Here is a 25,023-nt window from a genome sequence, read left to right as displayed (position 1 = left end):
GGCATTTCTTGTTGAGACAAGACTCTGAAGTGCAGCTGCCACCTCCATGGGCTGGCCGGGCGCTGCAGGAATATCACAGGGCTGTCCTTGGGGCATTAAAATAGTTTCCACAACAGCTGATCAAGGTACCAAGCCCTGACTTCGAACGCGCCCAGAGACAGAAATTGAGCAAGTGCGGCTTTGTAACCCAACAGATGCGCTCAAATATCTTCATGGATTTTGGGGAAGGGAGAATGTTAGTGGTTCTACGTAGTTTTTTCCGATATCAATGAAATGTTGTCTTGACAGCAGCAAACCCAGGAATATTGATTCTAACCCCAGTTTAGTCCTTCCTTCTCTCTAATTCGTGAGGAGAGAGCTTAGTGTCGGTACCTCTGCTGCCTGTTAGCAGGAACTGTTCTTACAAGGGAAAAAATAGCGGTATGCATTGATGTAATTTGTGAGGAAAAGCACGAGACGTGAGAGATGGGAAACGCAGCCCATGGTGGTCTGCTTGCTTCAAGTGCCCTGGGAGCCCTGAAACCACAGAATGCTCCTGCGGACATAATCTCTTGTGCAGCACTCTTTTCAGAAATCCTGATTTCCCCCCCCCGTATCTGTGGGTATTGTGGTATGAGCGCAAGCACAGACTAATAGAATAATGATATTCTGGCTACTTTGTCCTGGGAAGATGCATTAATTCCTGTCCAGTCACCTCTGCAGTCCTGGGCACAGACATCTCCTGGTTCTCACAACGCAGGGACTGCTGAAGATACTTGTAATTAGAGCAAATTGGAGATGCTCTGAGCCAGCAGCGAGGTGCCATTTCTTTAAGAGCTTTTTATTTCACATTAGCTGAGGTCTCCCGCGCTATCCCTGGGAGAGCCGGCGCGGTTACCGTTGACCTGAAAAGCCACAGAGTCTATAAATGTTTCACACTTTAACTGAATCCTGATTGCGTAGCGCTTTAAATATATATGCTGTCCAGTTCCCCAAAGCCTGCAAGTGTCCTGGCCAGGGCAGAAGGGTGAACCTGGTATTTGGAGCTGGATTTTTTTTAGTTACGTGTGCTATTTTACTGTGCAAACTTAGCATGATCTGGTACATGGGTGCAGCAGGGATGAAATGCTGGAGGGGTTCAGAGGTGCTAAAGGCATACCTGTAACCTCGCTGTACGCTTTCCTGTAGTGTCCTCTGCGATGCTGGTTGGGACGAGGTCTGTGTAACTGTCAGGCTGGTGCTTTTATTTCTCTTTTTGTGTCTCCTTAGGAAAGGACTGCCTGCCGTGGCTCACAAGTGAGCTGGGACTCGGCTTGGAGCTTGAGGGGGAAATAGTGGCCCCTCTTTCAACTTCCTCGAGGTGTCGGGTGTGAAGTTGCTTTATTTCGTGTGGCCCAGGAGGCAGAGCAGGCAATTGTTACATCTGTAGTTTTAATTCTTGTATGTGTTTCACAGAGAAAGGACTAATTAGCAGAGTTACGGGAGGAGCAGACTGATATTTGGTAGGGTAGATTCTTCCTGGCATCGTTAGTGCTAGTTATTGAAAAGATCCTATGTGGAATGGTTCAATAAATAGGATGAAACACAAAAGTAAATGATTCGGGATGAATGATTCCTTACTACCTCCTTTTTCTGGAGGATGCAGTTACGAACAGAGAAGCAATTAAGGCCGTTGGCATCGTCTCTGGGGTTTATCACATCAAATCAACAGGGTAGCACTGCATGGTGTATGTTTCAATGCAACAGAGATCAGTCTGAGTGTGTCTGACTCGTCATGTCAGACATGACATGCAAAGGCTGAGCCCTGGCTTTGGGAAGGAGCTTTCCTTCCCCACAAGGCTGTTAATTCAAAAATCTCGAAGTCACTTGTGGCTGCCAGACTTCTGTCCACGTGGGCGTGAGCATTTTAAATTCTGTCCCTTCTTGCAAATATACCCACTGTCACGAGAGACCTGAGAGCCAGCAGCCCTTTTAATGATGCTTGGGAGTGCTCAAGGGCAATATCAAATGTATACGGTGTAGTCTCCGTTGCATAATTTTTGCATGATAAACATTTTAACGCCAGGAGGACTTGGGCCGCAGCGAAGCGACTGGAAGCTGGAGAAGCGGCTCGGAGCTCGGTCCCTTGTAAGACCAAGCGCAAATGGAGATGCAGGAAAGGGATGGGATTGAGTAGCTGAAAATGTGCTGCATGGGGGAGCTGAACTTCATCTTTCCTGGCACCTGGGTCCTTGGTGGCTGCTCTGCAATGAAGATTTTGAAAAAAGATTGCTAATTCTCACTCAGTGATGGGAGTCTGAAAGCCATTTACAAGATTAAGGACTAGAAAGTTGGTAACTCGAACTTCTGTGAGCTTGGGAAACTTGAGAAAATCTTGCTCATGGGGCTGAAACGGGCAAGGACGGCGCGAGGAAGAATTTAACCGTTCATCTGTAGCCTTAATAAGAGGCTGACCTTTCCATCATGTTCACAATTCTGTCACTGTATTTGGAGGCATCTCAGTTTAAATGCTACATCAATGTCTGGGAACTGCGGAAGTCAATGGTGTGTCTCAAAATCGCGTACGAGTTATTTAGAGGAGGTGAGGGGAAAGAACATGAATCAGCAGCTTGGAATATCAGCTGAGCTAAAGCAGAAAGGGCAGTGACCGAGCGAGGGTCCCCGTCCCCGCAGAGCACCCTGGCCCCGTCCCCAAAGCCACCGGGCAGCGGCAGATGTAGAAACCCACTCGAGAAGCTTTGCAGAAGAACCGGTGACTCATGCTTCCCTGACTCCGTGCAGGGCTCAAGGCATCAAAGCGCACGCAAGCAAATGCCCTCCTAGGAAATCTGCCTGTGGCTTCCTGCGCGAGCTCCCTGGAAAGGGCCTCGTGATGCAGAATTAGGAGTCCTAAAAACCTCTGGGGTCCTGCTGTTGGCTCCTGCCTGGGGACACGTGTTCTTCCCGAGACCAAATGTGGCTAAAATACCGGTCTGAACTATGTTCTGTCGTAGTAAAACACATCTACGAACAGCTATATCCCTTTTCTGTAGCAAACCTGAAATTTAGCCTGCCCAGACCTTTGGCAGGAAAATCGAGCGTGAATTTGTGATGGCAGGCGCTCGTAAGGATCTCTCGGTGAAACGGTGGGGCCTGCAGATTTATGTGACCTTTGCTCGCTGGCAGGGAGCAAACCTGGCGGTGATGGCTGTCTCAATTATGGGTCTCTTTTGGAACATATAAGCATTACCTTGGAGATCATAGCTGGCAGGGAACACAAGCTGCTGGATCTTCAAGCCCATTTATCAGTCTGCTTGCCATTTGTATCTCCAGGTGGAGGAAATTGTTAACCACACTGCTCGAAGGCTCTAGCGCTTTTGTTAACTCTGTATTGCTGGGCTCAGTAAAAGATTAATATGGAAATGGAGGAGCGGTACTTGTCTGGTCTGCTTCAGCAATCTTCTGTTCCGCACCAGCCCTGTTTGGGGTTTGTGGTTTGGTGGGTTTTTTTTGGCTTGTGGTTTTGATCCATGGTTGGTTGGTTTAAACCGACCCAGAGCCGAGGAGTGAATCGGCTTCTTGGGCTCAGTGGGGGGCATAGATTCACTGGGGTTACCTGAATCTGGTTAAACAGAATCTGGTCCTTAAACAAGGCTGGAATATCATCCGTTTTACTCTCAGCAGCTCATAATCCTCTGCTAACCATATGACAGAATTAGCCAGCGAACACCGTACGTTTGTAGGATTTCAATTTTCTCCTTGGCAAAGCAGCAAGTCGGAGCTGACCTCTTGCTTCGTATCTTTCTAAATGTCTCTCGGTGCCTGTTGTTCAGAAGAGAGCTTCCCTCTCCTTTGTCTTCACAGATCCGTCTGGGTTTATTTTTGATGTGCAGTCCAATACTGTGATGGCCCAAGGAGGAACCTTTGAAAACATGAAGGAGAAGGTAAATGTGTCTTCGGAGACTTTAACTCACCACGTGCCGTGGAAGAGCTCCTGAACGCTGTATCTTCATCTCCTCTCTGAGATGAAATATGTTTCTGTCTGGGAGCTAGCTGCAGCTCTGTCAAAAGCAAAATTTTATTCAGCCTAATCGTCCTGGCGCATTAAAGTTTTATAAGGAAGTCATCGTTTATGGTTTTTAGGCTCCGTGTGGGCTAAAGCAAATGCTTTACACATTACCCTGTTTTCTTCCCTCCAGATCAGTGCGGTGCGTGCGATAGTCCCCAACAGGAGCAACAATGAGATCGTCCTCGTGCTGCAGCATTTTGACAACTGCGTGGACAAAACGGTGCAAGCCTTTATGGAAGGTAACTCTTGGCGGGGTTGGTGGCTTTGTAACTCGTACGTACCCTGTTCGTGGACCTACTTCAGAAGCAGCAACAGTGTTTGTGCAGAAAGGGCTTGTGTTGCTTCCCAGAACGTCCAAGTACAGGCTCTGTCCGCAAATATAACTAAGGGATGATTCTCTTCCCAGGTTTTAGTTGGTGTTTGTTCAACTCGGGGTCAAGGCAGAGATAAGCATTTGATAGCTCTTTAGATACTGCAGGTTAGATACTCACTTACAGAAACTCTTGTTCGTGTGTACAAAATGGGAACGTCTTCAGCTTCGATAGTTACTGTTTGTACTTTGAAACCTGGCTCACAAATCTTCTCGTGGGTCTGGCTGGCATGCTGTATCAGATGGATTTTCTGACCTTGGAAAACCAGGCTGTTGCTGGTGACAGTGCCTGTCGCTTTGCAACTCTTATTTCCACGCTGGCCATCGCTGACAACCGCGCTTTGCCTCCGGCCTGCAGACGGTATGACAGCTATTCCTCCGACTGTGGGCATCCTGACACAGCCCCTGTCTCTGGGGAGAGAAGGCCAGCAGATATCTGACCTGAACGCAACCTTTGAGTTCAGAACATGCTCCAGCAGGGTTCGAGGTACCTAAACCTTTAGTATGACAGAGCCAAAGAGAAGATTTTATTTTTTTTTTCTTGTTTCTTTTTCCTGGGAAGAGCTGGCACTGTGTTGTAAGGGAGTAGTCCCGTTCAGCAGCGCGTTCCCAAAGCAAAAATGAAACCTATCCTTTTATGACATCAACTTAGATAATTGAAACTTAGCCGCAGGAAGCGTTACAGCTGGCTCCAGGTATGGAGGCGCTTCCACGTGACCGGGACAGAACTGAAGTGGATGCCTTGCCCGCTGCTCATCGCTGCGTTTCATTTCAGGCAATGCCAGTGAAGTACTGAAAGAATGGACTGTAACAGGCAAAAAAAAGGTAACGCTTTTAAAATATACTTTGCTAAGGCATTTATCTTTTAATTTTGAGGATTTAGACTACAGAGAACAGTAGGCATTCCCCGTGACTTAGACGGGAAAAGAAACCAAAGACCAAGCGTGTGTATTGATGTTAGCAGAAGTGATGCACGGAGATAATCACCAGGTTATCAGGTGCCTCACTGTTCAGGGCAATGATTTACACCTTAACTTCAGTGCAAGTCGTAAACTTTATCTTCTCGCCGCATTTGCATTTAATTTAGGAGTCAGACACATTGTGTCGAGTGTAGCATGTGAAAAAACGGTTCTAGACTTTCTGTCCTTGCAGTCGCTTTTATTCTGCTGACCCCCTACAGGACCCCTAATCCGCACACGCAGTCCCACACTGAAGTAAATCTTTATCAGGTCCATTTATTTCAACGGAGCTCTGTAATTCACTGTTCAGATAGTCATGCCGTTCCATTTTTCATCGGTAACCTTTGGAGCTGAACAGTTGCGTTTAATGCTGAGCTCTGTGGAAATATATTTCTTTGTCACGTAAGCTTTCTCAAGTGTTTTCCCTAGTTCTTTGCTCAGACCTCTGTGAAAGGGTTAAATAAAGATTTGCAAAGTTTCAGTACTTGATATTATAATATCTAAATCCACCAGGACAAGAATAAAATCATAATTATTCAAAAGGACTCTTTTGAATACGTGAAAAGCACCAGCATGAAATGGAGAGGAAAAAATGTGACTGAATAACCCTGTGTTGGGAAATGAGGGAAGTTTTATCAGAGCAAGGTCTAGCGAAGCGCTTGGCTGCTGCAGAGCGCCCTGGAAGCTGTACCTCGCCAGTGAGCACCCCCAGAAGCCACCCGGCCGGTGCTGTGGGTTCCAGCCGCAAACCTCTTTGGTGTTTCCCATTAGTTATGTAGCCTTCAGCTGATAAGCAGCACCCGTTGCTCTTGTTGGCACACCGGTCGGAGAGGATAATGTATTCGCGCCTCATTAATGCCACTATATCTGTCCTCATTGTTGAATAAATCCCTCCTACTGTTAATAGGATCAACAGCCAGGCTGGCTGAAAAAGCATTTAATTCAGCTACTTTCAGCCAGTGAGCATAAGCTTAATTTTCCCTTCAGGAATTAAGCTCAACATTTCTTTCTTTTTTTTTTTTTTTCTTTTCTTTTTTTTTTCCCCCCTCCCTTTGTGATGTGGACACCTAATCCTTAGAACAAGAAGAAGAAAACCAAACCGAAACCACAAACTGAATCGAGCGCTGGCCTCCCAGACCCCGGTAAATTGGTGTCCACTGAAGAGGAGCAGTCGGCAAACTCGGAGAAGGGTGGAATTAACGGTTTCCATGTCAACGGCTGTGCCCACGACACAGAGTCTGTGGACTCGCTCAGCGAAGGTTTGGATGCACTTTCAATTGATGCCAGAGAGCTGGAGGATTGCGAGTCTGCTGCACCAGACATGCCTGATAGAACAGGTTAGTCTCTATAAAGTAGTGCAGGAGACAGGCACCGAGCGTTTACGAAGCAGAGGAGCTGCCTCCTGCTTTTTTGTGTTCCGTCTTTGTTTCGGGTCAGCTTTGAACACTGATTTGTTTGGATGGCTCTTCAGGAAAGAGCAGCTCACCTTGATTTTTCTGATTTTATTTCTTTTTTTTTTTTTTTTTTTCTTGTCGTGGTAAAGAGGCGGTCAGTGTTCCGCTGTCCTCTCTGCGTTCCCCTTTAAACAAGTGTGCTTTTCTACAGCAGTGCCTGAACTAGAGAATGGAATAGCAGACTTTGACACAAAATCGCTCATCCTGCATCCTTCCCAGAGCCCTTCGTCTCTTAGACAGCGGCCTGAGCAGAGGAGCGCTAGCAGGTCTCTGTCCAGATCAACAGCGAACAATTCGACTCCTGCGTCCCTGTCTGTAACGCGGCTGGAAGATGTTCCAGTTTCACCTGCAAACAAGAAGTTAGGTAAGGCCCTGAGGGTCTGCACGCTCTCCCGTGTCAGAGCAGGTTGCTGCTGGCCAAGTTCTCACCTCCTCTTCTGCTGTGTCACTGACAGACGCGGTGCTGAGGCATCCTGGACTTTGATTTTAATGCGAGCTAACATGCTTCTTATTATCTGGCCAGTAACTTGCACTCTACTCCTCTTCTTCCCGATGCGCAGCAGGAATCTTGACAGCAGTTTAGATGTAGCGCCTGGAGCAGCAAACCCACATGTGCGAGAGGAGCAGGGGAGGAAGCAGCCAGTCTCGCTGCATACGTTTAGCCCATTCTTCTCTGTGCTCCATCACAGAGCCTTTAGGTTGTTTCTCATCTCTTTTCTTTTTTTTTTTTTTTTTGGTGAGAATTTGTCGAAAGGCCAGAAGTTCGGATCAGCCCTGTTACAAGAAGTGACAGCCTCCTTCTACTGGATTTTTTTTTTCTTTTTTGTGCTCTTTCTCCGCAGCTGAGTTCTTACGATAATGAGTGGGGACAGGAGAGACCTCAGAGCCCCCAGTTGGGCTGGTGGTGGTTATGCTCAGCTTAGGGAGGTGAGGTGGTGGTAGTTCACCTCCTTGCTCCAGGGAGGAGCAGTTGTTAACGTAGCTTGGCAGGGGGCAACTGCACCCCAGCAAGCTCCAGAGAGCGTGGGCAGGGTGACGGACCCTGCGGGCGAGCTGAGACACAGGGACTAACCTTGGCAGCGATTAACCAACCCTTTCATCTCCTGATTTGAGGAAATAGCCTTAATTTTAGTTTCTGAGATAATTCCCTTCCCCAGGCAAATGGCCATTTCGTATCATTTAGTGATATGGTGTGTTGGTCTTTGGAGCGGACTCGTTTCGCTTGTCTCCAGTCCCTAGCACAAAAGCAACTCGAGATGCATTTGATTTCTCCCATGTATTTGAAAATGTGGAGGGACATCCCTGCCCATAGAAGGAAATTCTATGAGCCTTGGGAAAACTTTCCCCGTTAAGAAAATCTCTCAAACTGTCCCTGCTGAACCTAGTGCCTTTGTAATGGGGAAGGGAAAGAAAAATTTAAAACCAAGCAGTGTATAGTTTTAAAATAAGAGGGAAAGCCGTCTTTAGATTTATCCCTGCTGGGAGGATTTAGCGGTGTGATTGACATGGCTGTTTGAGTTCACTCTGTCTCTTGGTAGGTTCTAATATTGAAAAATCAGTGAAGGATCTCCAGCGCTGCACCGTTTCACTGGCTCGGTACCGGGTTGTGGTGAAGGAGGAAATGGATGCTTCCATTAAGAAGATGAAGCAGGTCTTTGCTGAGCTGCAGAGTAGGTAAGTTAAACGTAGTGACAGATCCAGGTCCTAAGGCGTAAGACCGATACATTTAGAATAAGACTTCGAGGTCTTTGAACTGTGGCTCCATGTCTGTACAAGACAGTTGTCCTGACCATCATAAAGTCATTTCAGATGCAGATAATATGAGGAACCGGACAGGTAACATACTGTCAGGTAGGTACTAACATTAGCTGTGCTGGAAGGAGAACGGTTGGGAGCTCAGGGTGCAGTAGTATGTGTCTTTTAGAAGCAAACATTCCTATTTGAAATGTTCAAATTACATTTGAATATAACATGGAAGAGAGGGATCCTTTTGAAGGTACAAGTACACATCAAAGGTCATCCTGTGCAGCAGCACTTCCCCTGGTTTAAGCCAAGCTTTTAGTACTGTGCATGATGTTCCCTGTGAGTGTAATTGGGTCTTTTTTTTTTATTTTATTTTAATGAACGTCTTTATTGGTTTGGATAAGTGCTCTAAGATGATATTCCGAAAGGCCTAACATAGAGTACACTCGCTGTCTTGGCTGAGCGAATCTATTACCGAGAAATTGTTCTTCTTGGTTATACAAATACAATTGCTTTTGGTAAAGAAATATTCATAAGAAACTGCACAGAGAGTTCTCCTTGCCTGAAGCGAGTAACATTTGACAAGTAACTAAAATGCTGCTATTGCATTGAAGGATTAAAGTAGATATTTGGCAGACTTGCAAATCTGTGTCAAAAGCTGTCTATGTCTGAAAACCGTATGTGGCCTCAAAGGCAAGAGTGTTTAGCGGTAGTGATGTAGAGCGCTGTATTCTGAAGCCTTTTAGCAAATTTAGTCGTTCAGTGCGGACTTTTTCTTGTGCTCGTCCTTGTGTTGAACTTTGCTACCGGGAAGTGCTCTCCTGAAGTACATGGAACGCTCTCCTGTATTTAAATTCATTGCATGCTAAAAATACTGACAAAAATGTTTATAAATTACTTTTAAACTTGCCCCAGGAGACTAGACAGAACTGGAGGGGTAGGGTTAAAGGTGTCCGCAGGCTCTGACCTACGTTTTCCTGCTAACAATTGTGGTCTCTGAGCCAAAGCTGGACGTGGAGCTCCCAACACCTCCTGTCTTTTGGAAAAGCTGCAGTGTAAGGGGATTTACCCTGTCAATAGGTGAGGGATTTGTAGCCCTAACTCAAGTTTGTTTTCATGAATATTATTTCTTACTTTGTTAGTGGCTTTGTCTACTGAGTCAATACTGATACTGATTCAATATTATGACTGTATACAGCGGGGTTTTGTTGTTAAGTGGTTTTTTTTGTGTGTGTGTCTGCCTCTCTATGCAGTTACAACATCTGTAAAAACCTCTCCCTGGTATGGAACCTGTCATTCTTTTGGCTAACGTATCTGGTTCCGTATAAGTAATTCCTCGCCCTTTGACTTATGTTATCATCTATAAAACACTTGCGTCATGTTCAGAAAGGTTAAAGACTCAAGTCCAGTCCCGCAGCATTGCTCCGATAAGCCGAGCCGGCAGCGGGTGAAGCAGGACGTGCGGTTCCGTGAGCGGGGAGGCGAGTGCCTGCCTGGAACGGGGCCACCAGGAACCTCCTTCGGCAAACGCCAAGTGAAAGAGCTGCCCGGCAGGATGCCGGCTCTCCGCAGCTGATAAGCGGTGACTCTGCAACCGGGGCCCTTTGGCTCCACAGAATGAGATTCACTTTCCTTTTCCCGAAAGTGATGCAGTTGCTGGTGAGCTGAGGTGTAAATTTTACCTTTGCTGGTTTTTTTTTTTTTTGTTGTTGGGTTTTTTGTTTGTTTTTTCAACTCCTTTCATAACCCAGAGAATAATTAGTGTATTTTAAAGTCCTACAGCACAAGGCAGGATCTGATAGTTAAATCCTCTTGCTGAATTGCTTCTCCAGCTGGCTTTCCACCAAAGGAAAACCTGGTTTAAAAGCAAGTTTGTTCAACTGAAACAGGATATTTAAGTAGCAAAGCTTGGACTGGTTTAACTGCTGCCTGTCAGGGCTGCCCTTCAGATGTCCTTTTAACCAGTGAGGCTTCCTAGAGTTCCTGACCTTCATCTTCTCTCACTAGATAACGTGCTTATGCGAGACCTGTGGTCTGTAGGTAGGCGAGGGTGAGGAGGAGACTCTAATCCTGGGGTTGTGCCTGGCATATATCTCAATCTCTGAAATCCATCCTGTTTGAGTGGCAAATGTAGCAGTAGCTGCTTTGGCCTCCTATTTTGAGAGGATTTGCTCCTCTGTGCTGGAGATAATGGGTTAACCTGAACTAGAGAATCCTGATAGTCCTTAATTTCCTGAATATTTTGCTATCCGCTGACAGGGAAAGTAATGCATCAGGAGAAAAAACAAAACAAAACAAAAAAAAACCCCAACAAATCCCTGAGCCTTTGTGAGCGGTGCAGTTAAGTTCAACTTCGTCGCCACGTGTTTCAGGTTTCTCATTGCCGAGATTGCTGCTGTGGATCGCCCTTGCTTCCTTGTGGCAGAGCTGCTGGGCACGCTTCCAGCCACCCTCGATTGCAGTCAGTCTTTGAGATGGTTGTGTTTCGGCCCCAAGGAAAACTGACCCCAAAGCGCTCAGCATGCTTGTGCAAACAACCGTTGTCTTTCACGGACGGACAACATCTTGCAGGCACTGCTCGACTGGGCTGGCTTGCAGCTGAGAGCCTCCCAACCAAGTATCCAGCATTATTTCATCTTCAGCAGTCACTGGTTTATCTGTTTCCCCTTTTTCTCCCCTATGCACTTATTATACGTCCTTTCCTAAAGCCCAGCCCTTCTGGCAGGGACAGATGCGCTCTCCATCCCGCATGGGATCTCGTCCCAGGACAGAGCAGTCGAGAAAAGCAAGCGTGTTTCCGAGGGGATCCTTCAGAAGGGAGTAAGTTCGTTTGGCGAGAAGCCGTGCAGGAGCAATGGGGTCTGATCCCAGTCACTCATCAACGCGAACCTCGGGCAAAGCCACTTGACCTCTGTTCCTCAGCCAGCCCAACTGTAAAATTGGGTAAAGGGCTCCAGCTGAGCTCTGCTGAGTAAATTAAATTGCAGAGGCACGCAAGCTCTGACCTGTGCCAAGGTGTGTGCCTGCAGCCCGGCGGAAAGAGCCCAAAATGGCCCATATATAAGGTGGGTGTTGGCTCTGCAGGAGCTGGGCGTGCGCCTGTGTGCTCAGGGAGGAGGCACTGGGGTAAGGTGTAGCACAGCTGAGTTCTGCAACCGTGAGGCTGTTCCTGCGCTTTAATTAATCATTAAGGCCGCATTTGCAACCGTATCTCTCCGAGCTCCGGGGGATTCCTGCCGCTGACGTGGCTCTGGGCAGACGGCACCTGGGGTTTCTCCCTTTACCCTGCCCGTCGGTCCTGCAGAGCCAGGTTGAACGGCTCTGGGGATGGCTGGAAGCAAGGTGAAGTCTTATTAGCGTAGCTTTTGACACCCGTTGTTGTATTTGCGCAGTTGGGCTGAGAGTGCCTGACCTGGATCAGGCCCCTGCTGTGCTACGAGCAGAAACAATTCCTGCCCTGAAAAGGCAGATGGACAGAGCGATAAATCAACAGAAGAAGCCAAATGTCAAAGCTGCTGTTCAGAGGGAATTGTTTAAATTGATCTTGCCTCAGTCCTCTCTGACATGCAGAGGAGCGGGGAGCGGTGGTTTGAGTTTGCATTTCAGATGCTCTGTGGTTTCCCTTTCAGATGGTCGCTAAAATAAATGTTCTTCCCATTTTCAAGCAAACCTTTCTCACTAAAAAACCCCACGTGTGATCAGTATCGAAGGCCTCACCCTGCGTGCTGCTGGTATCTCTCCGAGTACCATTTCGTGTCTGTGCTGCGAGTATCATACAGCTAACATGTGAGAGGAAGACTCTGCTTTTAAATATAGAAAGCAGAAACTGAAATGAACCCTATTAATAGCTGGATGGCAAATGCATTCAAGCCACTGGCAGCAGCTGAGCAGAGGTGAGCCGCAGCGGTGCAGGGCTGAGGACGTTGGAGGCGTAGCTTAGAGGGAAACACAAAAGAAGCATTTGCTGGGAGGCTGTTTGTGCAAGGGTCTGGCTTCCTTATGGCAAAGAACAGAGCTGCGACCAGTAGCTGCCCCTGTCCAGAATGGGAGAACTGGTATTTCCTCTCCTGCTTCTCTTGAAACCCAAATTATTCGGCGTGTGCATCTCCAGGGGCAACATGCCTCTTCGCACGGCCTGTGAGCGGTGGTTATGGGGAGCTCCCCGGGTGCTCTGCCTCACCGGAGGGTGCTCGATAGCCTGAATTTGGTAAATCTGACCAGGCGGTAGCTGTGCGTTCTGCTTGCGTAAAGGCTGCAGCCGTGATGCCCGGGGGATTTGTGGTCTCATGGCAACAGACACACTCGAGGCACGCTCGAGCCTTCTGGCGAGTGGAGATGCTTCGCTGTGACCCACTCAGGTGTTCCCTCCGTGGCGGAAAAAAAAAATCCTCGGACTCTAAGAGACTCCGTGATCGCAGACTTGCATGGCTCCGGGTGACCTGCCGGCTGCGCGGTGGTGACTGGCAGGATGCGTCCTCGTACCTGCCGCACCGTGTGGAAGGGTGCGCACGCTCTCGTGTGGGTCCTGCAGCCCTGTGGGGATCAGCAGGGTACGCACCTCCCGAGAAGCAGCACAGAGCACCAGAATCCAGGTTTCTGGGTTGGTGGGCTGGTTTTGGTCGGCTTAAATAAGCTAACGGGGGGAGGGTAGGAGTGAAGCATTGCTTCACCACGTGGCACCTGAGAGACTGCTTTGGACGTGACGGGTGCCCGGATGCCCAACGTCCTCCTGCTGCTGCTGTGGCTCCTCGTCGTGCCCCACCGCTCGTTACTTTTATATTTTGAGTGACTCTCTTAAACATTGTGCACTAGTTTGCTTCGGTGGTAAAGTCCAGCGGCGTGCAGCTTCCCCCAGCACCGCAGCCGCCGTTCCCTCTCCCCTTGCCAAGGTGGCTCCGACTTTTATCAGAGCAAGGTGACCACGTACCCAGCGGGTTGTCGGGAACGCCGCGGCCGTGCTCCGGCGCTGACCCAAGCCTGAGCAAGTTTAACGCCAGCGAAGCCGGCACGCAACTCCTCGGCTTCCAGAACAAAAGCCGGTGCTCGGTGCGACGGGTTCCTGCCGCCATCTGCCGGTCTCTGCTCAGTGGCCAGCACGCCTGGAAACCCTCCCGCCGCTGTTCTTGCAGTAAGATTTCGTTGTCCTCTTTGTTTAATACTAAATCTCTTCCCTTTTTCTGTCGTTTTCCCCCTCCAGCCTTATGGATCGGGAGGTGGCGTTGCTGGCTGAGATGGACAAAGTGAAAGCAGAAGCAAGTAAGACTCTGTCTTTCTAGCAACGAGTGCCTGCTCGAAGAGCTGCAGGTGTTGCTGCGCTCTGAAGGGAAGCAGATTTCTGTGATTCACCTGTTCATGTTGTTCCTAAATCTGTGGCTCTGTACCCAGACAAAACTTGCCCTGTGGCTTGAGTTTTGTATACCGTGACTGGATGAGTTTTGCTGCCTGACGCGGTTGACACTAAACCGTCCTGCGCCCTTGTTAGAGGACATAAACTGCCCTCTTCCATGGGAGGCTGTTCCTAAAAATCTCATTATTGCTGGGGAGCTGGAAAGGGATTTCCTGGCTCACCTGGAGCGGGTGGGAGGTGATCTGCAGGGACACCCACGCCAGCAGCACCGAACCCCACCATTTAGGAAGCAGTTAGCCTGGGGAGAGCTGCAAAGCTTCTGCCAGAGCTGCGTGTTGTGGCCCTGGTCGAGTCAGCTCCCAGCTCAGGTTCAGTCTGTGTCTGGGGATGTAAATCTCCGCAGGAGGGAACGGCCGGGGCTGCTGTGCAGCTGGCACAGAGCTGTCTGGGGGGCACTCGAGGGAACCTGCTGTTTACCAATAAGGTGCTGCGTGTCAGGATTGGGGTGGTTTAACTCTGGGTAGGCTGGTTTGGTGTCGCCGCCGCCTCAGCTGTGATCTGTTTTACAGTGGAAATTCTGGTCAGCCGCCAGAAGAAGGCAGAAGCCCTGAAGAAGATGACTGATGTGGCGGTGCGAATGTCGGAGGAGCAGCTGGTCGAGCTCAGAGCCGACATAAAGGTGAGCTTTTCACTCCGCTTCCGTCTAATCCAGCCTAGTCCTAACGTCACCCAAATGCAGTGGTGCAGGAATTACGCGGCTGCCACCTAGTCCGTGGTAGGAATTACACAGATGCCCCCTCAACAGGTTCCTGCTCAAAGACGACGAGTCGCTGATCTGCTAATTAAATAAGCAGTTTATTTATCCGATGTGCAGAGCGGCTCGAGCTTGTACCTCCAAGGAGGGACGCCTACCCCAGATCACACACCCTGATTAAACCCGTACCGCCCAGCACCCGACCCCAGTCCAATCCCTCAATTCTGGTCGGTGGTCTCTTGGTTTCTTACTGGTTTTCTTGGTCGCTGGGCTGGCCACCTTCTGAAGTGACCTCATTCTCTTGGCATTGTTTCCCTGGTCCTTACCCTCTTCATTCTGCTCGTATCTGCCGGATTCAGTGAGGTCTGTGTTTGCAGCATTAGTTTTCTCAGAAAGTTTATTCCCAGACAGCTCTTGCGGCCTAAGGCTTCAGCTCCTTTAGCTTCCAGTGCTAAGCAAGGCTGTTATTAATCCCAACGCTTCTCTACAGCAGCGTGCTTTTTTGTAACCTCCTGGGTTTCCGAGACTTCTGAATGCAATTTTGTGTTGTTTGCAAGTCTTTCCTTGCATCCGTAGTTCTTGAATTCACCGCCAGCGCTCTGCATACCGCTGTCCGCAGCTGCGCGGAGGGATACAGGACACCTGAACTTAAAATATTTGGTTTGTAAAATACTGACTCCAGCCAACAACCAGTCATCCAAACGCGAACCCCGGTTGTGAACTGGCAGAGAGCAGGGAACGTGGCAAAGCCGCAGCTTTGTGCTCGGAGCGGTTGTGAAAACCTCCCGCTGGCGTGGGCTGACCTCTGCCTTCCCCCCTAAACCGGGAGAGCCTGCCTGCTGCGCGCCAGCGACTCTTAATATTCCCCAAAAACATTTCTGCTCTCCGGCACGCCGGCTCCTGCCACAAGAGGTCAGTGCGAAGTTGCATCAATTATATTCCCGTTTAAAAACTAAAACTGCTCAGCCCCCCGTAGCAGGGTTAGAGAAACGTGTTGCCCCCACGAGTGTCCAGAGACGTGGGCTGTGCTGATCTCACAGGGCAGAGCAGAGCTGTTGTTGGACTGAGGTCACCTCCGGCGTGGCTGCTGGAGCCTGGGGAAGGCTGAAATAATCTGGTTTTCTGTTTCCCTGAGTTGTCGTAGCCGTCTGCCTTCTCACCAGGATTTTTTTTTTCAAGCAGCACCCAACTTGGATACCTGTTCCTGGACTGAAATGACAGGCTTTCACCTCTGTTTTCCATTCCTGTGCACAGACCGAATTAACGTGCGCGTTTTGCCTTTTTTCCGAAGCACTTTGTGAGCGAACGGAAGTACGACGAGGACCTGGGCCGGGTGGCGCGGTTCACGTGTGACCTCGAGGCGCTGAAGAAGAGCATCGCCTCGTTCGGCCAAGGTGAGCTGGACGGGAGCCGGCTAACCCTGCCATCACCAAAACCCCTCGCGCGCGCCCCAAAACTTGATAGCGGTGGGACTGGGAGCGGTTTTTTTTCCTCCCTCGGCAAGAGGGATCTGTGCCCATTCGCTGCTGAGCTCTTGTACCGTTCACACGACCAAAGCTTCATCCCGCCAGAACAAAGCTCCTTTGTCCCTTCGAGCTGCCTCCACCCCAGCAGTGCTCTGGGTGAAAGATCTGGGGTCCCGCCTGCAGAACGCACATTTTTGGGGTATTTCTCTTCCAGTTTCCCATCCAAAGAACAGCTACTCCACCCGATCGCGGTGCAGCTCTGTCACAGCCGCGTCCCCGAGCGGTCCCAGCGAGACCCTCGCTCCCTCCGCCCCCGCCTGTGCCTCTGCCGCGAGCCTTACCACGGTGAGCAAGAAGCCTTCGTCCTCGGCGGAGCCGGCTGCGGGGAACGCCGCCAGCCGCCCTCCCCAGCCTGCACGAGAGGTAACCGCACCCTGGCGTGGCACCGGCACGGCACTGCGGCTTCGTGGTTCCTCTGCCGCTTCCTGGGCCGGGTCCCTCCCTGCCGGGTGCCCTTCGCAGGGCCGGGCACCCTGAAGCTCAGCCTTGCCTCAGCGGTCCTGCTTTGGAGCAGACCCTGGGGGTTCCCTCCCAGGAAGGGGAGGGGGGAGCTGCCTCCAGCCCCCGTTCACTCACCCCCCACTTCTGTTTTTTGGCTTTCCAGGGGAACAGGAGACCGGGAGCGGGGCCCAGGTCGCAGGGCCAGCGCCACATCGGCCCCCCCGGCCGCCACAACAACGGCAACCGCCCCAGGAACCAGGGCCAGGCCCACGGCAGGCGGCAAACCTCTCCCCTGGCAGCCCCCGCTGCCAGCACCGGCCAGACTCAGCCCACGGGCACCAGCGGCAGCTCGGCGCAGCCCGGCCGGCCCGGCACAGAGACCAAGGGGCTCCCGCAGCGGAAGCCCAGAGCCAGTCGGCAGGAGGGAGCGAACTCCTGAGAGCCGCGGGCTGTCCCTGCCTGCCACCAGGCCCACGTGAGAACCAGACTGTAGGAAGCTCCTAGCTAGGATACTAACGAAGGAAAGTTTACACTTCTCGGGTTTTCGTGCCATTTTTTTTTTTTTTCTCTCTTCCCTTCTTTCCCCCCTTGTCTGCTTTGTGTTCTTCTCGCCTGCGCTGCACCCTCTGAGCGGGTTCAGTCTCCCCCACCCGCCGTCTCTCTTGTCCTTTTCCTTTCCGCTCCAGAAATCCCCTTTTTCTCTAAAATCGCTGGCAGCGCTGGCCCAAACCCAGCCCCAAGTGTCTTTTCTTCTTTGCACCAACATCTGGGTCCTGCCTCGGAGGAACGGCCGGTGCCAGCCCCTCCCTCGTGCTGGCAGCGAGGATGATGAGGGCTGGGACACAGAGAGAGCTGGGGGGGGCTGGGGGTGTCCCCTCCCGGGGGACAGACAGGAATCTGGGCCACCGCGCGGGGCCGGGGACCTGCACACTTTGTCTGCACACTTTGCTCTTCTCTGGTTTTTACATTGCGGATCTCTTTATTTTATTCACAACTTCTTGCCCTGCCTTCCCCCCTGCCACTTCTCCAGCCCTTCTTCGTCCCTAAATTAAATTTATAGCAATATCAATTAGCAGAGCTAATCCTAGGTGATCCCGGGTGGAGATTGCGACAGTCCTTCTTCATAGCTGTACGAATAAAGACGATGTTCACGGTGAATGTCGCTGTCTGTGCCTTGCTGCCACCGGCGATCACGGCTCCGGTGCTCGGAGAGGCCGGGGCTTTCGGGGGGGTCCTTGGCTCTTCGGTGCCCCCCCCCCCCCCGACTTTTCATGTTGGGGTTTGGGGATTTTTTCTTGCTCCCTCTTTAACTGAACTTCTCCTGAGTTGGTTCAGCAAATAAAATAAATGAAACCTGAATTTCAGCTTTTCAAAATTCAGCTGGTTTCTGCTTAAGTCATTCAGCTCCAGGCACCCCAGCACCCCGTGCTGCTCCCCCCGAGGTACCCGTGTCCACGTGGGCCCCGAATCCTGTGTCTCCCCCACCCACCCATGGGCTTGTTCTCCCGTGGCCGCCCCCCCTGGGGCCACCCCTTCCCACGGAGAGGAGCCACGATCGGCCCCAGCTGCAGCAGGGTTGGGGCTTGGAGCGCGGTCCCGGTGCCCCCACCCCCCCGCCGGTCGCTGCCAGCCCCTCCCGGGGGGGCGGTACCGGGGCGGGGGGCGGCGCCGGGGGGGGGGGGCGCGGCGGGTCCCGGTGCGGGGGAGCCCCGGGGCCGGTGACACCCGCGGGGATGGCGGCAGCGCGGAGCCGCCGCTGAGATGCCGCCGATGCGGGGCCTCCTGGCGCCGCAAAACGCCTTCCTGGACACCATCGCCCGCCGCTTCGACGGGACGCGTGAGTGCACCGGCACCGGCACCGGCACCCGCGGCGCTGCCGCCCCTCCCGGCCCGCAACCGGCCCCGACGGGGCGGCGGCTGCTGGGACCCGGCTGGGACGGGCGGTGCTCGGCGCTGCGCACCCCCCCCGGGACGGAGGGACCGGGACGGGACGGGACGGGCGGTGCTCGGCGCTGCTCACGGGCATCATCCCCGCGGACGGCGGCCGGTCGGGTCCGGGGGGTGCTCGGCCGGGGGAAGGCGGGGGGGGGTGGACGGGGACACACACGTTCGGGGCCCCGGTGCTGCTCCCGCCCGCCGGGGAAGGATCCGTGCCCGCCGCCCCCTCCCGGGGCTATAAATACCCGTCCCGCCCCCTCCCCCGCCGTGCCGGTGAGTAGCGGCGATGCGCTCCGCTGCACCGGGGCTGCCCCGGGCCGGCGGCTGCGGCGGGGGGGGGGAGCTGGAGCCCCTCCGGATCGCCCCGCTCCTTGGGAAAGGGCCCCCCTCGCCCCCCCCCGGTGCTGGCCTCTCCCGGGGAGAACGGGTGGGAGGCAGCCCCCCACGCTGTTCCTATGCAAATGTATGCAAATGAGGCAGAGTGGGCTCCACCGGTGCCAACGGGGCGGTTCAGCCCCAGCGCTGCTGCGCGGCGGGTAAAAATAACCCAACGGGCCCAGATGGCCGCGGGCACCCCCGCACCCCCGGGCCCCCCCGGATTGTCCCCCACAGCCCGGGGGGGGGGGGGGGGAGACCCACGGGCTGACCCCGGCACCCCAGTCCTGCGGGTACCCCCTTTCCCCCCCTCCCTGGGATCCCCCAAACCCGATGGTCTCCCCCAGCTCCTTCCCCCCAACCCCAGGGGCTCCCCCAGCCCCTTTCCCCCCCCTCCCGGCCCAGCCGCCTCTCCCTTGCAGACAGTAACTTCGTGCTGGGCAATGCCCAGGTGCCCAGCGCCTTCCCCGTCGTCTACTGCTCCGACGGCTTCTGCGACCTGACGGGCTTCTCGCGGGCGGAGGTGATGCAGCGCTGCTGCGCCTGCTCCTTCCTCTACGGCCCCGACACCAGCGAGCTGCTGCGGCAGCAGCTCCGTCGCGCGCTGGACGAGCACCAGGCCTTCAAGGGCGAGCTCATCCTCTACCGCAAGAGCGGTGGGTGACAGCGGGGACGGCCAGGTCCCTTCCGCAGCCTCCCCAACCGGGGAGGTGATGCCGCGTCAACCCAGGCATTGTCCCCTGGCAGGTGTCCCCTTCTGGTGTCTGCTGGACGTGGTGCCCATCAAGAACGAGAAGGACGAGGTGGCCCTGTTCCTCGTGTCCCATAAGGACATCACCAGCACCAAGAGCCGCTCGGGCGCCGACAGTTCAAAGGACACGGGTGAGGGGACGGTGGGGGGGGGGGGAGACGGGACCGGCCGGAGCCCCACCATGGCCACCGTCACCAATGTCCCCTCCCTCTGCCTGGGCAGGTGGGCGCCGGCGGTTCAGCCGTGCCAGAGGGAAGGGTTTCAATGCCAGCCGGCGCCGGAGCCGGGCGGTGCTGTACCACCTCTCGGGGCACCTGCAGAAGCAGAGAAAGAGCAAGCACAAGCTCAGAAAGGTGGATCTGGGACATGTGTTGGGGCTGGGGACACATGATGGGGCTGGGGACGTGTGTCAGGGCTGGGGACACATGATGGGGCTGGGGACAGGGCATCCTGGCTGGGAACAGCGTGTCCAGGCTGGGGAAAGGCTGATGCAGCAGACGTGGTGACACAAGGGTTGGGGACAAGGTGCTGAGGGCAGTCTTTCCAGGGTGTTGGGGGACAGAAAGGCAATGTTGGGGCAGGGGACAGGGCATCTAGGCTGACCCCCATCTCCATCAGGGCGTCTTTGGGGACAAGCCCTCGCTGCCCGAGTACAAGGTGGCCGCCATCCGCAAGCCCCCCCTTATTCTGCTGCACTACGGGGCCTTCAAGGCGGGCTGGGACGGGCTCATCCTGCTCGCCACCCTCTATGTGGCTGTCACCGTCCCCTACAGCGTCTGTGTGGGAGTCGGCACTGAGGAGGGGCTGCCGGCTGCTCGTGGCCCCCCCAGTGCCTGTGACCTGTGCGTGGAAATCCTCTTCATGCTGGGTAAATCCTCCCCCCACGCTGGCTCGGGGCTGGCAGAGGCTGGGGGGACTCAGTGCACTGATGGCTGCCGCCCCCCCCATCCCTCAGACATCATCCTCAACTTCCGCACCACCTTCGTCAGCAAGTCGGGGCAGGTGGTGCTGGACCCCCGCGCCATCGCTCGCCATTACCTGGCCGGCTGGTTCCCGCTCGACCTCGTGGCCGCGTTGCCGTTCGACCTGCTCGCCGCCTGCCGGGTCAACGTGGTGAGTGCCGGGACGGGGAGGGGGCACCCCAGGCTGCTGGGATCCCCCTGAGCTACAAGGACAAACACCCCCCCCCCCCCCCCACCCCAGCCCGAGCAGCAGGGAACCCACTGGGGTTTTGGGGATGCTGGTGGACTGTGGGGACCTCACGGGAGACCCTGATGGGCCACTGGGGACCCTGAAGGGCTGCAGGGAGCCCAAAAAGCTGCAGGGACCCCCCCCCCCACCATGGGGCTGTGGTGACACTGGTGGGGTACTAGGGATGCTGATGGGACCGTGGGGACCTGATGGAGCTGTGGCGATGCTGACGGGACATTGGGGACCGCGATGGGGCACTGGGGACCCTGGTGGGCTTATGGAGACCTTGCTGGGCTGCAGGAACACCCCCAGCCCCCCCAAAAAAATGCTGCGGGGACTCTGATGGGCTGTGAGGGACCTCAGAAGGGCTGGATGGAGCCAACTGGTGCCCTGTCCCCTCCGGGTGCCCGTCCCCGCCTGCACTGCCCCTCTCCCCGCAGTACGTGGGGGCTCACCTGCTGAAGACGGTGCGGCTGCTGCGGCTGCTGCGGCTGCTGCCCAACCTGGACCGGTACTCGCAGTACAGCGCCGTGGTGCTGGCGCTGCTCATGGTGGTCTTCGCCCTCCTGGCCCACTGGGTCGCCTGTGGCTGGTTCTTCCTGGGGCAGCGCGAGGTGGAGGGCAGCCCCGCCGCCCTGCCCGAGAGCGGTACGGCCCCCCCCGTCCCCCCGGGGCTGCAGGGGTTCCTGTCCTTTGTCCCCACATACCTGGCCCTGCTGTTGTGCCCCCCCACCCCCATGGGTCCCCTGCACCCCAGAGCCTGTGCACCCTCTGAGCTGGTGCTGGGGCTCCCTGGTGCACCCCATGGCCCCCCCCCCCCCCCCCCCCCCCCCCCCCCGTGCACCCTGAAGCTGGGGCTTGCCCATGCACCCTGAGCACCCCATGGCCCCAAAGTGGGGGCTGCGTGTGCCCCCCCCCCCGCCCGTGTCCCCTGTGCCCCATGCAGGGCTGCCTCTGTCCCTGTCCCCTGTGTGCCCCCCCCCCCCCCCCCCCCGAGCCGGGCAGCCCCCCACAGCCCTGCTCACTCCCCTGCCCCCCCCCCCCAGGCTGGCTGCAGGAGCTGGCGCGGCGGCTGGAGACCCCCTACTACCTGTCGAGGGGGAACTGCAGCACCGGGGGGGCCGGCAACGACACAGGGCCAGGAGCCAACTGCAGCGGGAGCGGGGGGCTGCTGGGGGGCCCCTCGCTGCGCAGCGCCTACATCACCTCCCTCTACTTCGCCCTGAGCAGCCTGACCAGCGTCGGCTTCGGCAATGTCTCCGCCAACACCGACACCGAGAAGATCTTCTCCATCTGCACCATGCTGGTCGGGGGTGAGGGGCCGGGGCGGGCAGGGGGGTCCGGAGGTGGAGGGTGGGGGACCCGGCGGCCAGGTGACCGGTGTCCTCGCTGTCCCCAGCGCTGATGCACGCTGTTGTCTTCGGCAACGTGACGGCCATCATCCAGCGGCTGTACGCCCGCCGGTTCCTGTACCACAGCCGCACCCGCGACCTGCACGACTACATCCGCATCCACCGCATCCCCCGGCCCCTCAAGCGCCGCATCCTCGAGTATTTCCAGAGCACCTGGGCGGCCAACAACGGCATCGACACGGCCGAGGTCAGCCCCCACCGTGGGCGCCACGGGACCCCCGGGACCGCAGCCTGGGCACGCAGCGCTGGTGCACGGATGGAGGGGACCTGGGTGCCCTGGCCCCATAACAGGGATGGAGGGGAATTGGGGTGCCCCAGACCCCCGGCAGGGATGGAGGGGGGCTGGGTGTGTGTGGGGGGGGTTGGTGGGGGTGTCCCTCAGCCCCCCAGCAGGGATGGACAAGGGAGCTGTGTGTGCACAGTCTGTGGTGGGGATGGATGGGGAGCTCGGGGGGGGGGGGCCCAGCCGGGGCACAAGGAGGGGGGCTGTGGGGTGCAGTGGCTGGGGGGGGAGGGGGGGGGGGGCAGCAGCCCCCTCCCCGCTGAGCGCCGTGTGCGCAGCTCCTGCAGAGCCTGCCCGAGGAGCTGCGGGCCGACATCGCGCTGCACCTGCACAAGGAGCTGCTGCAGCTGCCCCTTTTCGGGGGGGCCAGCCGGGGCTGCCTGCGCACCCTGTCCCTGGGGGTGCGCCCCACCTTCTGCACCCCCGGCGAACTCCTCATCCGTCGCGGCGATGCGCTCCAGGCGCTTTACTTCCTCCGCTCCGGCTCCATGGAGGTGCTGCGGGACGGCACCGTCCTCGCCATCCTCGGTGCGGGACGTGGGGAGAGCGGGCTGAGGCTGGCCTCGTCGTGACACCGATGGCCGGCCTGACACCCGCTCTGCGCCTGTTCGTGTCTGTGTGTGTCTGTGTGTCTGTGTGTGTGTCCCCCCCCCCAGGGAAGGGGGACCTGATCGGCTGCGACCTGGGGGGGTCCCCGCGCAGCCGGCGGGCCCGGGCAGACGTGCGGGGGCTGACGTACTGCGCCCTGCAGAGCCTGGGGCTGCCGGCGCTGGCCGAGGGTTTGGCCCTCGACCCCGATTTCGCCCGCGTCTTCCGCCAGCAGCTGCCCCGTGAGCTCAGCTACGACCTGGGGGGCGCCCCCGAGGTGAGGTGATGTCACTGGGGTGATGGGGAGTGACGTCACAGGGCTGGGGGGGGGGGGGGTGATGCTGCACCCAGCGGTGGGGGCAGAGGGGAGGCGACGTCGTGGGCTCAGTGGGTCCAAGACGCCAAGGCAGCTCTGGCCTGAGGGATGACATCATAGCATCCGAATGACATCACTGCCTTCACTCTATGACGTAAGCTAGCTAAGGGGACATGATGAATTCGAGGGGCCAAAGCTGATGAGGTGGGGTGGGGGGGGCGATGTGGGGCTGGGGACAGTGCAGGGCTGAAGGGTGACATCACGGGGCCTGGGTGATGTCACAGGGGTGCAGAGGGAGGGCTCCCTCTCTGTCCCCATTCCCCCCCCCCCCAGGCAGAGTCGAGCTCACCCAGGGGGGAGCCCACGCCGGAGGAGGGGGGGGGCGAGCCGCAGCCCCCCAGCCCCCAGCCGTCCCCTGCCATGGGGACCCGGCCCCCCCACAGCGGAGTCCCCCGCGCCCACCCCGAGCCCCCCCCGGCCCTGCAGCTGCACCCTTGGAGCAGCCCCCCCGACCTGAGTCCCAGGTGATGGGCTGGGGGAAGGGGGGGACGCTGGGGGGGCCCAGAGCCCCGAGGCCACGTCCCACTGACCCCCCCCTCTCCCCCCCAGGGTGGTGGATGGCACCGAGGGGGAGGGCTGCGCCGCCGACAGACCCTGCTTCAGCTTCCACCTCAGCCCCTCCCTGGGGCCAGGTAAGGGGGGGGGGGGGCTGGGGGGGGCCAGGACCCCCACGTCCCCCCAGGAGACGCTCACCTCTCCCCCCCAGGCACGGACAGGGGGCTGCTGGCCATCCCCCCCGCCCCCCCGGAGCCGAGCTGCGCCGACACCATCGAGAAGCTGCGGCAAGCGGTAAGGGGGGGTTGGGGGGGGGGAGTTGAGGGGTTCGGGGGGGTCCGGGGTGGTGCTGACCCCCGTCACCCGCAGGTGGCCGAGCTGTCGGGGCAGGTGCTGCAGCTGCGGGAGGGGCTGCGGGCGCTGAGAGAGGCCGTACAGCTCCTGCTGCTGCCGCCCCCCCCGCAGCCCGACGCCCCGGGGATGGCCGCAGCCCTGCGGCCGCTGCGCGTGGAGACGGGGGGGCCGGGGCTCTGTCTGCACCGGGCCCCCCCCGACTGTGCCCGCAGCCAACCCTGGGGCTGGGGGCCCCCCGCCACCCACAGCTCGCCCTGGCTGCACCCCGACCCCTTCTGGGGCTCCCCGGGGGGGCAGGGGGGGCCGCTGGAGGGGAGCCCCCCCACATGGCCCCCCAGCCCTGCCTCCTCGGGGGGCCACGGTGTTTCCGTGCCGGGGCTGGAGCCCCTCGGGCCCTGGGATGGGCCCAGCCTGGAGCTGGCACTGATGGGGGGGTCCCAGGGCCCCCCCCAGCCCCAAGAGGAGGGGACGGGCATGTAAGGGGGAACCAGCCCCCCCAGCCGGGACAGAGCCCCCGCTCCCCCCTTTCAATAAAGGAGTGATTTATAACCACACCCCAGGAGCTGGGGGTCCTGTGTGTCCCCCCCCGATTTATAACCACACCCCAGGAGCTGGGGGTCCTGTGTGTCCCCCCCCCGA

General features: G+C 56.3%; 2 protein-coding genes across 8 annotated transcripts in view; both read left to right on the top strand.

Moving 5' to 3' along the window:
• Positions 1 to 17,779, top strand: part of SPATS2 (spermatogenesis associated serine rich 2) — a 30,660-nt gene extending 12,881 nt beyond the window's left edge. For 2 of the 4 annotated variants that reach the window (XM_054807132.1, XM_054807133.1), the window contains exons 3-13: positions 3,823 to 3,902; positions 4,158 to 4,266; positions 5,173 to 5,222; positions 6,435 to 6,693; positions 6,962 to 7,174; positions 8,349 to 8,484; positions 13,751 to 13,809; positions 14,470 to 14,579; positions 15,946 to 16,048; positions 16,335 to 16,543; positions 16,785 to 17,779. In XM_054807132.1, coding sequence (XP_054663107.1) covers positions 3,823 to 3,902; positions 4,158 to 4,266; positions 5,173 to 5,222; positions 6,435 to 6,693; positions 6,962 to 7,174; positions 8,349 to 8,484; positions 13,751 to 13,809; positions 14,470 to 14,579; positions 15,946 to 16,048; positions 16,335 to 16,543; positions 16,785 to 17,060 — 1,604 coding nt within the window. In that variant the 3' untranslated portion in view covers positions 17,061 to 17,779. The remainder of the gene's footprint in view (positions 1 to 3,822; positions 3,903 to 4,157; positions 4,267 to 5,172; positions 5,223 to 6,434; positions 6,694 to 6,961; positions 7,175 to 8,348; positions 8,485 to 13,750; positions 13,810 to 14,469; positions 14,580 to 15,945; positions 16,049 to 16,334; positions 16,544 to 16,784) is intronic. The other 2 variants (XM_054807135.1, XM_054807136.1) reach the window with 2 other exon arrangements.
• Positions 17,780 to 18,156: 377 nt separating this feature from the next.
• KCNH3 (potassium voltage-gated channel subfamily H member 3) lies at positions 18,157 to 24,928 on the top strand. 4 transcript variants are annotated; one of them, XM_054807102.1, is made up of 15 exons: positions 18,157 to 18,458; positions 19,386 to 19,590; positions 19,682 to 19,816; positions 19,908 to 20,038; positions 20,304 to 20,553; positions 20,641 to 20,798; positions 21,317 to 21,524; positions 21,923 to 22,189; positions 22,276 to 22,475; positions 22,850 to 23,099; positions 23,228 to 23,436; positions 23,809 to 23,999; positions 24,085 to 24,167; positions 24,242 to 24,324; positions 24,400 to 24,928. In XM_054807102.1, the coding sequence occupies exons 2-15, from the start codon at positions 19,461 to 19,463 to the stop codon at positions 24,862 to 24,864; spliced, it is 2,760 nt and encodes a 919-aa protein (XP_054663077.1). In that variant the 5' UTR covers positions 18,157 to 18,458; positions 19,386 to 19,460; the 3' UTR covers positions 24,865 to 24,928. The 4 variants fall into 4 exon arrangements, 3 of the variants coding, with proteins under 3 accessions (XP_054663077.1, XP_054663076.1, XP_054663074.1); XM_054807101.1 differs by having other exon boundaries at positions 19,361 to 19,590; XM_054807099.1 differs by having other exon boundaries at positions 19,357 to 19,590.
• The last annotated feature ends 95 nt before the right edge of the window (positions 24,929 to 25,023 follow it).

Source organism: Grus americana, chromosome 31 (genome assembly GCF_028858705.1).
Source record: "Grus americana isolate bGruAme1 chromosome 31, bGruAme1.mat, whole genome shotgun sequence".
In the NCBI taxonomy this organism is placed as follows: domain Eukaryota; kingdom Metazoa; phylum Chordata; class Aves; order Gruiformes; family Gruidae; genus Grus; species Grus americana.
This window is presented reverse-complemented; position numbering and strand designations above follow the sequence as displayed.